Genomic DNA, 13,419 nt, shown 5'->3' on the forward strand with positions numbered 1-13,419 from the left:
CATCCTTTCTGTTCTAAAGGAAGCAAGTTATTTCTTTCCAAGTATCCATAAATTTGGTTTGCAATGATACCAGTAAGGAGCTTGTATGTTGTTGGCAAACAGGTGATTGGCCTATAGTTTCCAGGATCCTTTCCTTTTTCTTTATCTTTTTGGATCAAAAATGTCCTTCGAGTTGTCATCCATTCATCATTTTCAGGTGTTTTTAAGATCTGGTTCATTTGGGCTGCCAATCTTTTGTGCACACTTATAAGTGCCTTTAACCAGAAGCCATGTAACTCGTCTGGTCCAGGTGCACTCCAGTTCTTCACTTTTCTTGACTGTCATTGCACCATTTCTTTTGTTATTTTCACATCTTTCATTTTATGCACTTTAATAGAATCCTCAATCTGTTTGATCCATTTTGCATTTCTGTTGTGTTTCTTGTTGTTTTCCCACAAATTCTTCTAGAATTTCAGAGCTTTCTCTTTATTAGGGTTTTCATTTGTTGTTACTCCATCTCCACTTTCTAAGCTCTTATAAAACTGGTGCTGATTTGCTCTGAACTGTGAATTTTCCTTGAATTGAGTTACTCGGTTTTCATATCTTTTAATCTTTTCAGCAACGGCAACAACCCTCTGCTTCAGCTCTTCAATTACTATCACAATCACTTTATTCTCCAAATCGTATCTTGCTTCCAGGCTGTTTTTGACCTGCTTGTTGTTGTTGTTGTTGCTGTTGTTGTTGTTATTTGGTTAATCTTTGGTGAGATTCACAGCCTTTGGGGCTGGTTGGTAGCTCAACAGCTCGAGTCCTAACCAAGGACCTAGGAACTGTTAAGGTAACGTTGGAGGATATAAGCTGTTCCAAGTAGGGTGGTTTTTGTAGAATCAGAATGTTCAAGTCTGATAAATTTAAATTTCCAAATAGCAAGGTAGCCCTTTAGGTATTGCTCCAAGGGCTCCAATTACAATCGGGACAACAGACAATTTCTTTTTCCACAGTTGCTCAACTTCAATTTGCAAGTCTTGGTACTTTGTGATCTTTTCTTGCTGTTTATCTTCAATTCGCGCATCTCCAGGTATTGCAATGTCAATGAACCATACTTTTTTCAACTATTGTTACATCAAGTGTGTTGTGGGCCAAGTGCCTGTCAGTCTGAATTCTGACGTCCCACAAGATCTTGACTTTCTCATTCTCTAAAACCTTCTTAACTTGATTTTCCCAGTGGTTTTTGCTGTACTCAAATCCAAACTTTTGGCACAATTTCCAGTCAATGATCTTAGCAACGTGGTCATGGAATTGTAGATAGTCAGTCTGTGAAATTTTGCTGCACTCACTGATCAAGTGGTCGACTGTCTCGTCTTTCTCATTACAGAGGTTTATAGTTTAAATATAGTTTAAACACCAAATTATTTAGTCTAAACTAAATATAGTTTAGATTCAGAAACTTAACTACCATGCACTATTTGCCTGTGATAAACTTAAAATAGTCTTTTGTTAGTGACTGCCCAGTTTAGCAACTATCTGAAGGTATGTCACTGCTGCGACTGACTTCCATACCACTATCTCTGGATATGTTTATGCCACCAGCTCACATACATCTGATTGAAGAATTGAAATACTGGGTCAAATATAAGCCAGCAGTGTGCTGCAGCTGCCAAAAAATGCTGCTTTGGGTCACCCAAATGCCTTAGATTTGAATCGGTAAAGGACATAATAGTCACTGCCAAACAAACTCTATGTGGAAAAACATTCTGGAGTCTACATTCTTGAAAAGAACTATCACAACTTCCACTCTTCCCTGAGAGGTGGCAAGAATCTGTACAATCTCTAGTAAAGTAACAAGATAGTGGGTTTTTTTCACCATTCTATTCTTAAGTATCTGCAGTGAAGGAGATGAACTTGTCTCTTACCATTAAAGTGCTGCTCCTTTCAATTTCTATCCATTATTTTCAGTTTTTAGCTTTGAGTTAAATTCATGTTTACCAATAAAGAAATAATAAAATAAACAACAACAAAAATAGTTGTTGTTTTGCAAATGTTGCAAAAGTGACTACGAAGGCTCCTGGATTGGGGCTGAAAGGTGAAAGCGGAAGCAGTATGCTCCATCCCATATAACCCTAACCCTAACCTTAACCCTAAGAGTCAACAGCATATTTCTTTTAATCCTCTGTTCCCTGGGATTTGCATACCCAACACCTCTAACCATTTTCATAGAACTTGTTTTTTCAGATGCCTCTCCACGAACAAATGCCAGACAGAGATTGTACTTTGTATTCCAGATGTCTTCTGACAAGCAGCATAAAGGGAGGCTAATAAAAGTTATTTCCTCTTTATGCCTTTACTGCAGATATTTTGATGAACCATACTATTCACTTCAATGGTAACATGATTTATATCGCTCTTTGGTTCTTTAGCTTTTTGCAGCTACATTTTTCCAAAACCTTGTCTATTCAGCATTCTTTCTTATGACAACTATTTTTGCTAGATGAATCATCTCATACCAGAAGCAGTGATTCTATTATAAGTGTGTGGGAAGTGAAGTTGTATGAACCTCACAACCTCTGCCTGACATATGATTTAAATCCAGTAATCAAACAACTTGTCTTCTTAGATATTTAGGATTTGAATTAAGGTTTAATTAATGGACTATCTAATTCCACAACTAACTCAAATAATGCTCATATTGTGGTGTTATTTAAACATTGTTAGGTCTGGTTGCAAATCTTTATGTGAAAACATAATCCATACATCTGCTATAGTTGTATACAAAAATGGATTCATTCATCTGTCAAATCTGTATTCTGTCCATCTTGTTTTGGCTAATGGACTGCATAAATGATAAATTGAGATATAACCACCTGCTCTATCCTGCATTACAATATTACATATTTTCATTAGTTAAAGAGAAAATAGGTAAAGACATAAATTATAAAATGAGCTATCTTTGGTGAGCCAATAAATTATCTCATTCTGTTGCCCTTCTTCCTCAACTGGATATCATCCAAGGAACAATAACTTCAGTATTTATCATTCAGCAATGCTGAAGGAAATTGATGGGAACTGAAAAAGAGACTATATTAGGATTAAGTTGAATGAAAAAATATGAAAGACCCAACATTACATGATAGTAGAAACTAAGGGTGGTTTTCCCAAAAAGATATGGCCTCTCCTTTGTTGAGCTTCACTTTTTCCTTCGCTCTCTGATTCATAAACTTCTAACAATACAGTATATGCTAGATAATACCTTGTTGAAGCCTGTTGCTAAGATTAGGTCTCAGTTACTCGCCTATGGTTTAAATAGGTGATAATAATCCAATATTTAAAGTTGCAATACTGTTACTGAGATTGTTAATTGAGATGGAATGTGGAGACTATTATTTCTAAACAAATTGTTGGCTTGAGAAAAAAAAATGCCAACTTTGGAATGTTTGTCAATTCCATTGGAAATACTTTTGTTTGCCAGAATTTCAAAATCATAGCACAGTTATTCTTGAATTAATTATTATTTTCTGATTTTTTTCTCCCTCTGGTTATTTTGTTTGAATTTCAAATATTTCTCTAATATTTGAGTCGAGGTGGCGCAGTGGTTAAATGCAGCACTGCAGGCTACTGCTAGATCAGCAGTTCAGCGGTTCAAATCTCACCGGCTCAGGGTTGACTCAGCCTTCCATCCTTCCGAGGTGGGTAAAATGAGGACCCGGATTGTTGGGGGCAATATGCTGACTCTCTGTAAACCGCTTAGAGAGGGCTGAAAGCCCTATGAAGCGGTATATAAGTCTACTGCTACTGCTAATGTTTTTATTCGAGAGTGCATTTGCATAATATGTTAAACCACTGTTGCGGCCTAAAGAATACACGTGGCACCATTTCCCTTTCATTTATGTGGCTTATTTACCAGAAGCAGAATTTTACCTGATGTGTATTGTATCATCTAATCTACGGTGGCTGACATTTTTGTTTCTAGAAAACAAATGTTGAATTTCCTTTTCTGCAAACCAGTGATAATGAGTCAAATATTTAAAAAAACCAGATGACATGAAAAACATATAAATCCCAGGACATGCAAGGTTAGAGACAGAGGTGGTATTCAGCAGATTCTGACCAGAGGTGGGTTGCTCCCAGTTCGGCCTGGATCAAGCAAACCGGTAGTGGCAGCGGGGGGAAGCTCTGCCCCACTTGGATGTTTCTGCGCACAAGCCAACCGGTAGTAAAAAAAATAGAAACCCACCACTGGTTCTGACCAGTTCTGGAGAACCGGTAGCGGAAATTTTGAATAGTTCAGAGAACTGATAAATACCACCTCTGACTAGTCCCGCCACCATGTATTCTCTGTCTCCTGAGTCCTGGCTGATCGGGAGGAAATGGGGATTTTACGGTACCTTCCCCTGGAGTGTGGTGGAAATGGAGATTTTACAGTATCCTTCCCCTGCCACGCCCACCATGCCACGCCCAACAAGCCATACCACACCCATCAAGCCACACCCACAGAACTGGTAGAAAAAAAAATGAATCCCACCACTGGTTAGAGGCTAGTTTAATGAACAGTTTCTTTCTTAGACAAGCAGGCAAGCTGCTGTTTTCACATTCAGGTCACTGAGCTTTAGCCTAAAAATTAATTTATTTTGGGAGAAGGCAAGAGTAAATTTAATCTGAAGCAGATGTTCGAATAGAAAAAGGGAAATATTGGACAAGTCTATATAGTGTAAAAAGTCAGGATGGCAGTCATGATGGTTGCGATCAAAACTCCACCTGTTTTTTTTTTTTACAAATATTTTCACCAGATTCTGCTGCAGCCCTGGGGACTATATTGGACTAACTGGGTAGGGTTATTTCATAGAACATAGCCATAGCAGGCCTTTCAAATATACTCATAACTATCAATTAGATGAAGTTCTTTCTGTTGCTAAAAATCAAATGCGATCCTAAAATAAAATGTTAAAATCCTGGCTGGAGTATGATAGGGTTGGGCCAATTGAAAGCTCACAACCTAAGTAAGGTTAAAGGTTCCCCTCGCATATATGTGCTAGTCATTCCTGACTCTAGAGGGCGGTGCTCATCTCCGTTTCAAAGCCAAAGAGCCAGCATTGTCCAAAGACGTCTCCCTGGTCAGTGGCCGACATGACAAAATGCGAAGATGCACAGAACCACTGTTACCTTCCCACCAAAGGTGGTTTCCTATTTTTCTACTTGCATTTTTTTACATGCTTTCAAACTGCTAGGTTGGCAGAAGCTGGGACAAGTAATGGGAGCTCACTTCATTACATGGCGCATTTCGAACCGCCAAACTGCTGACCTTTCTGATTGACAAGCTTAGCATCTTCCTAGAATTGTAGAGTTGAAGAGGACTTGGAGATCATTTACTCCAGGAGCTTAGGGTAGAATTTGCAATACAGGATCCACTTTTACAATCCAAATAGGTAATTGTTAGTCTTGATATCAATACCACTTCAATAAAGAAGGGCTCACTATTGCCCAGTTTATACCCCCTTCTACAGCTTATTAGAACCTTTCCCAAGATTTAACAGAAAATTCTCGTATTTTTCACTATTCATTTAGGCCCTTCCGTCTGAAGTAACATAGAGCAGATATATTTTATTTCTGTGTGAAAGTTCTTCACATATTTTAAGAAATGGATTGCATCTTCCTTTAATTTTCTTTTATCTAGACAATTTCTTTGCCATTTCTAACCAGGATTGAAATCTTACGTGCTATTATGTTTTGGATTCCATCCACATAATTCAAGTGACCTCTAAGAACTAACATGTATTTTTATATGGAATATATGAGTATTATTTGTCTTATTTTATTCCTTAGATATATTCTTTAAATTAATATATCTTAATTTTCTCCTCCATAGGGATTTCATTGCAAACATCAATTTTCTAGTAAGTATTATATTTTCATTCTTATTATATTTCATTCATTCTTAAGATCATGATCTCTGTGTTTTTATTAGAGTAAGTTGTTGTATTTCAGCTTTTATTGTACCCTTCACTCTTATTTTCAGAAGTTTATATCTCTCTGCTCATGGCCACTTGAACTTGCATTCCTACAGTCCTTGAAGTCAGCAGAAAAATACTCTAGCACAAGCTTCTTTATTTCAATTTCTAAGTCATTTTCTGTCTCAGTGATGAGGCCACCCAGTGGTACTGTCTACACATATTTGATATTAAGGAAAGGGATTGGTGGATTCTCTGGTTTCATTTCTCTTTAATGGGCATTGCCTACTGATGAGAAAATATGCACCTATCACTCTTTCTACTATGAGATTGGGGCTGGGGCTGGGATTGGGAGGACTGAAAGATTTATCAGTTATTGAATAAAATCAACAGAGTACTGACCTATGAAATGAAAAGGGGTCCCACTAATTTATTGGGCAGCCCCCTTCTCTCGCAAAATGATCCTCAGGGCAGCCGACGTTGGCCAAAATCAGTTGAGAGGAATTAGTGGGGAAGTAAGGTGGAATGGGGTCAGGGCTGTATTGGTCACAAATCATCTCCTTGTTTGTGCAGTGATGGTGGACTATGACACCACATGTCAAAGGTGAAATTTTGGGTGGACACACCACTGCTCCCTAACTCCTGACAAACATTCTTGAAAGCATGTTCCATTTTTCAGAGACTTTGGAAGCTGCAGAGGCTGCATGAGGATGGTGTATGCTCTTGTGTTGACACTGGGCCCTGTGGGAGTCATGTGAGAAGGTCATGTTCTTGTGTAGCCTCCTGAGTCTCTGAAAATTGTGCAAGGCTAGGGCCTGTTTTCATGCAGTGTTCACAGCATTCTCCGAGGCTACTTAAAAAACAAAGACCTTGTGCAATCTGGAGCAGCCTCGAATAGGCCATAGGTGCTTGTCAACAGAAAGGGAATGCTGCCTATTGATGCGCATCTTGGGAAATGATGCGAGGAAACCATTTTGAGTGACTGTGATGGCCTCTGCTTCAGATCCAACCTCAATACTGCTGATAAGTGCCACTGTTCAGGGTGACCAAGATTGGGGGTAGGGGGAGAGAATTATTTCTGTTTTCTGAGAGAGAGGGAGAGGAGGAAGAGAGAGATAGAGACAGAGAGACAGAGAAAGAATGAGAGAGAATAGCAGGAGTGTCAAGTTAGGCATTTCCTGAACCCACCAAGTCCAAAACATTCACCATCACTGTCCTTAGTTTTATTTTGGACATATAATTAAGCAGGTGCAAGATCTGAATAGCATCTCTATTGTTATAGAGATTGAGCAATGGCAATTTCAATGATAAAAGAATATTAAATTCATTTTATATGTCATAGAGAATTGATACAAGATATTTTACAGCTAATAAGGCTAAATGATGGGTAAAACTAGTAGTGTTCCCCCCCCCCCAATGCTGGAAATGAACAGAGATTGGATCTTTCTTCCAAATCCAATGTTAATGCAGCAAAACTCAACAGTGTTGGAAATTAATTATTTGCAGAATGGAATGAAAACTGAAATTTCAGTTGTGATATTTCTATTAAACTTTACTAAGGCACACACTCCTTCAAATTATACTGACCTGGCATTGTTTAAGATAATAGCTGCAAGAATTTTATCTGCTTTTTTTGGGGGGGGGGAGATCCTTCTTTTCCGCTATGGAAGAATGGTTTATTAAACTACGAGAATATGCTTTGATGTCTAGAACAGGGGTCGGCAACCTTAAACACTCAAAGAGCCATTTGAACCCATTTCCCACAGAAAAGAAAACACTGGGAGTCACAAAATCCTTCTGGTGCCTAACTATTTCCTGAGTGGCTACAAAACTAGCATATGTAGTTGAATTAAACATTCTGTTTTCTCCTGTTTTCTTTTCTTTTCTTTTCTTGGATTTATCCATGGTTGGCCTAGTGGGGGCAGAAAAGCTCAATAACTCGCATGCCAGGGAGAGTTGCACATTGGCAGTTGTGATGCATATTTTGAGTGATAGGGAGCCACAGTGGAAGGATGAAAGAGCCACATGCAGCTCCAGAGCCGTGGGTTGCTGATCCTTGGTCTAGAATAACTTCATTGAGTAAAAAAAAAAAACACCTGTACAATTCAGTAATATTTTGAAATTATTTTTGGACTATGCTTTCTATGCATAGAATGGTAGCATAACCCTAATTTGGTCCTCTGATTTTTCATTTTGTGGGGTAGTGAGGGAGGGAAAGTATTTAACCAAGTCAATTGTATAACTTAAGAATACATTAATTAAACAGTTAAGAGTTAGATTGGTGTAATGATTAAAGGCACCAGGCTAGAAACTAAGAGGTCATTTGTTCTAGTCCTCACATAGGAATGAAGCCATCTGGATAATTTTAGGTTAGTCTCTCACTCTCTTAGAAGAGAGAGGAAACGATAAACTGCTTCTGACAATGTAACCAATAAAACTGCAAGGATTTCTCCAGGCAGTTGCCAAGAGTCAAGAATGATTTGAAGTAACATAAACACTTGTATTGCACGGGCAGTAGGTTTTCTCTCTGGCAACCACTTTGCCCTGTGGGTGATGCTTGCACTAGTAATCTTCCTCAGTACTGCCATATTTGGTCAGAACCTAAATTGATAACCTAAGGTGATATGGCCAATGAACGTATAGTTCCTTCCTTTAAGGGAAGACTCTTGATTGATCCAAAATCCTCCTTTGTGTTAAAGTACCATATGTACTGATGGATTGTACAACTAGCCCCCTTGAGTCAGAATTGGGAAATCTTTACTATTGCTTTTTAGAAGATGTGACTGAAGTATATGTCTATAGTGCATTGTTTGTCTAATGAATGTGTTTCCTGCCTTATTAGTATAATGAGGGATGAACTTATAGACATCTGTTGAAATTTTCTTCAATTTATTTATTTATTAGACTTATATACCGCTTCATAGGGCTTTCAGCCCTCTCTAAGCAGTTTACAAATGTTTTAGCAAATTGAGTCAGCAACTTGCCCCCACAGTCCGGGTCCTCATTTCACCCACCTCGGAAGGATGGAAAGCTGAGTCGACCTTGAGCCGGTGAGATTTGAACCGCTGAACTGCAGATCACAGTCAGCTAAAGTGGCCTGCAGTACTGCACCCTAACCACTGCACCACCTCGGCTCTTCAATGATTTAAGATATTATCTAGCTATTTCAAGTTTGTTTTTACACAAGAGGCACATATACACATATATTTGTTGTCTTTACAGTGGAGGCTATGAATAGTTTCTGCCATCCTGCGCCCGACTCCCTTTCTCCAGTCAATCTTAGAAACATGAAGCTTGGGACTACAATGAAGTGTGAAGATCACAGGCATTGCTCTCTCCACTTAAGTGTTAAGACAAACCTGCAACTTAATGGTAAATCAGAAGATTTCATAGGGAATGTGGATAATAACTGGGGGCTCTTGTTCAGTGGAAGAGCATGTGGAGAAAAGCCCAGCTCTACTTCTAGATCTCTAGAGAGATCTAGAAGGAAGAACTCATGTCTTTCCCAGAGCATTATTGCATATGAGAGAAGGGGAAACCCAGGGCATTCTTTGGGTCCTGAGAAATCCTTTCAGATAGGGCTCCCATCACAATATTGGTAAACAGGTAAAGACGTTGTGATTCCATCTGAGAGAGCATACTTGTCCTGGTACCCAGGGCTTGTACACACAAACTGGTCTTGGTGTAGAATGTTCTCTTGGAGGGAGGGATAGTGCCAATAGGTTGCATCATGATTAACACTACCAAATTAGAATTGCAATAATATGGATGATCAATAGACAGCAGCAAAGAGATGGGAATTGTTGTACTGTTTGCTGCCATCTTGTGGTCATATTAGTATATACCTTGTTTGCCTGAAAATAAGACCCAACTGGGAAATAAGCCCTAGCATGTTTTGTCGGGATGCTCATAATATAAGCCGTACCCAAAAATAAGCCCCAGTTAAGATCATCGTGCAGATGGATGCATTTAGTATTGTGTTTCCCTGAAAATAAGACCTAACCAAAAATAAGCACTAATGCATATTTTGGAACAAAAAATAATATAAGACCTGGTCTTATTTTCAGAGAAACACAGTACTAAGGTAATTTAAAACTATGTGAAGTTCAACAGTGTGGGTTTCAGCTCAGTACAATGGCAGAATATTCCTTGGGTTTTTATGATGTCTCCAAGTGTCATTAAGAAACTACAAACTAAAATTAAATGAATGCAACTGGAAAGAAATCAAGAAAGATAGCTGTATCAAAGAAAACAACAGGAGCTGCTTTTATGCGGCAAACAAACTACTGTAAATCAATATTCCCAGTTGCATGACGCTAACATGATTCCATAGAGGAATCTATGAAAATACTTTCTCTAGCAGAAATTTTAGTGGAGATAAAGGAGATACGAAAGTAGGAGAGTCATCTGTCTAATCAATGTTAACCTTAATGGATTTGGTCAAACTGGATTGGCATTTATAGAGGTTGGCTAGTAATGCACTTTAGCTCCATGAAAGTAGAATTAAAAAAATGGACCTATCACTGTTTTCTTCTACATTTTATTTGGTAGAACTTTGAGGAGCATTTCAACTTTTAAAAGTGAGGTGCTCATCTTTGATTAGCCTATGCTTTCTAACAATGATGCTATTTGATTCAGAGGGCTTTTTATTTCTATGGTTCATTCCAGAGGTGGGTTGCTCCCGATTTGGCCCGGATCGGGAGGCTCCGCCCACCCACCTGGACGCTTCTGCGCGTGTGCACGTGAGCATGCCCAAACCAGTAGTAAAATAATTGGCAACCCACCACTGGTTCAGTCATAAAGGTTCCCCCCCTCTTTTATAATATTCTTTTGGAAGTGAGTAATAATTCTTTCCCCTCAAAGTTTGTTTCTTTGAATTCTGAATTTGCATTTATTTCTATGTTATTTTCAGAAAATACTTCTGGTGTTCGAATTTGTTATTTCCTGATGGTTACTCAAAAAACCAAGTGTGTGAAGGTGAAGATTTCCAGGGAGCTAAATGCCCACCCTGAGGGAAATAAGGTAAAAGATTTCAGTTATTTCTACCATTTTATTGGAGCTAAATTTAAGTAGTCTAGGAAGAAGGTGATATGGTGTCTTTCAAGGTAAGAAGTGCTTTTTTTTCCTTTTAAGCTGACAGGGCAAAATTATATGTTCAGAGGTAAATTTGAGGTTCCCATTTTCTCATTTTATAGTGGTATGAAGTTATTTATAGAACAGAGTTGGATAGAGTCAGCCTTTCAAGCAAAAAATATCAACCAGGAGTACTCAAACTATCCTTATTTGAAGGCTACACTAAAAGAATCTTGCAGGTCTATAAGTACCTTTTATTTTTAATCTCCCAAATACTAAAGAGAGTCCCTTCTGATATGCTTTGTCTAACTCCACACCTCCTTTAGACTCAGATTTCTCTTATTTGACTTGTCTAGGCCAGCGATGGGTAATCTTTTGCTCGTTGCGTGCTGAAAGCATGCCCGCACAACATTGCACACGTGTGCCCACACCCATAATGCAATCTGTGTGCCCTGCCCCCCTGCGCATATACATATATATTCTCCCTGCGCATCCCCAGCCCCCCCGTTTATGCGCACATGACTCCCTGTGCCCCATTTTGGGCCTAGTAAGCCTCCCTGAAGCCTCTTGGGACCAAAAATAGGGCCCATGGGGCCCACCACTCCCCTCCGTGCTCCCCCACCCATCCACACACAACCCTACCCCCATGCATGTTTATACATCTCCTGCATGTGCCCCACACATGCAGGGCAGAGACTAAAAAATCAGCTGGCTGGTAGGAGGTGCATGTTCATGCGCAGTAGAGCTGAGCTGATGTGATGGCTTGTGTGCCCGCATGCCACCTGTGGCACACATGCCATAGGTTTGCTATCATGGGTCTAGGCTGTGACGCTTCCTTCTATCTTCCAAGGTCATTCCTACAGACCATTAGAAATAGGAAGGCTTGTGGATCTTCCCTTACATTTGATCATATATTTAATATGATATCTCCAATAAAATTGTTCTTTGAGGAACTTGCCTGCCTTGGAATTCTGCTTTGTATAGAGTTTTTACTTGGAACCCTGACAATGTCCTTATTTATTTAATAAATTGATATGGCAGCTCATTTCACTGAATGTGATTTTGGGTAGCATACAACCAACACTTAAACTAATGTTATATCTATTTTAAAAAGCTGAAAATATAAATAAAAGCAAGTTTGCTGGAGAACATGCACCTAAGCACAATATAATAATTATGCAGGCTTTCCATGGGATGTTCAAGGCTGCTGGAAAAGTTAGATTTGGGGGATTTTCTGAAAGATTAACAGTGATGGGCTAACCTCACCTTCGGTGGGTGTGGAGGGGATGATGTTCTAGAAAGCAGGAGGAACATGTCACCTGGATCCCATTGGATGAAAGTGGATGGGACCCTCAACACAATCCTCATGTTGGACCTGATGAGATGGGCAGATATGATTGGGAAATGGGTGGTTCCTTAAATAGTCTGGCCCTATGCCATGTAGGACTTTAAATGTGAAAATCAGCTTCTTGAATCACATTCAGAAGCAATGATCAGCCAGCTCAACTCACAGAACAAAGATACAATACAAGTATCCACACAGCTGTATTCTGCATCAATTGAAACTCGCAGATACTTTTGAAGGGAACCCCATGGAAAGAGCATTACAGTAATCTACTCTGGAAGTAACCAGAGCATGGGTGTCTGGCAGTGGTGGGAGTCAATTTTTTTTACTACTGCTTCTATGGGTGTGGCTTGGTGGGTGTGGCTTGGTGGGCATGGCAGGGAAAGGTTACTGCAAAATCCCCATTTCCTCCCAATCTGTTGGGACTCAGGAGGCAGAGAACAGATAGGAGTGGGGCTAGTCAGAGGTAGTATTTACTGGTTCTCCGAACTATTCAAAATTTCCACTACTGGTTATCCAGAACTGGTCAGAACCTGCTGAATACCACCTCTGGTGTCTGGGGCAGAGGTGGGTTCCTACCAGTTCGCACCTATTCGGTAGAACCGGTTTTTCAAATCTACCAAACTGGTTACAAGAGGTTCCACTAGTGGACTGGAAAGCAGGCCACACCTACAGAAGAGGTTCCAAAATTTTTTGAAACCCACCACTGGTCTGGGGGTAGAGCCTTGCCATTCAGTAAAGGGTACAAATAAATCACAATAGCACAACCCCTCCTAGTTACCACTGCCACTATGCCAGTGACTCATATATCATTGTGCAATGGGATCATGACACTTGAATAACATTATTTTGTCATCATCATAGCTTTCAATCTCCAATGTTGGCTTTGGAAGTTATTTTGGGATTAGAAGTTATATATTCATTCTACACAGTTCTGGAATTTTAATTTATTTTCCACACTAGTATACCAGCCAAATGGTTGCCGGGCCAAAGTGAGAATGAAGATATTTAAACTATTTAAAACAGAATCCCCAAAACACTAGTGCAAAAGGCACAAGAATTGGTTCAAATTGTTTCCAC

The 13,419-nt window shown here is 39.4% G+C and overlaps 1 protein-coding gene across 4 annotated transcripts in view; it reads left to right on the forward strand.

The window, feature by feature from the left end:
• The window catches only part of LOC116511631 (putative interleukin-17 receptor E-like), a 64,855-nt gene that overhangs the window by 12,573 nt on the left and 38,863 nt on the right, over positions 1-13,419 (forward strand). For all 4 annotated transcript variants that reach the window (XM_032221784.1, XM_032221783.1, XM_032221786.1 and 1 more), the window contains exons 2-4: positions 5,840-5,867; positions 9,144-9,293; positions 10,834-10,943. In XM_032221784.1, the coding sequence (XP_032077675.1) occupies positions 5,840-5,867; positions 9,144-9,293; positions 10,834-10,943 (288 nt within the window). The remainder of the gene's footprint in view (positions 1-5,839; positions 5,868-9,143; positions 9,294-10,833; positions 10,944-13,419) is intronic.

This window comes from Thamnophis elegans, chromosome 7 (genome assembly GCF_009769535.1).
Source record: "Thamnophis elegans isolate rThaEle1 chromosome 7, rThaEle1.pri, whole genome shotgun sequence".
Taxonomy (NCBI): Eukaryota; Metazoa; Chordata; class Lepidosauria; order Squamata; family Colubridae; genus Thamnophis; species Thamnophis elegans.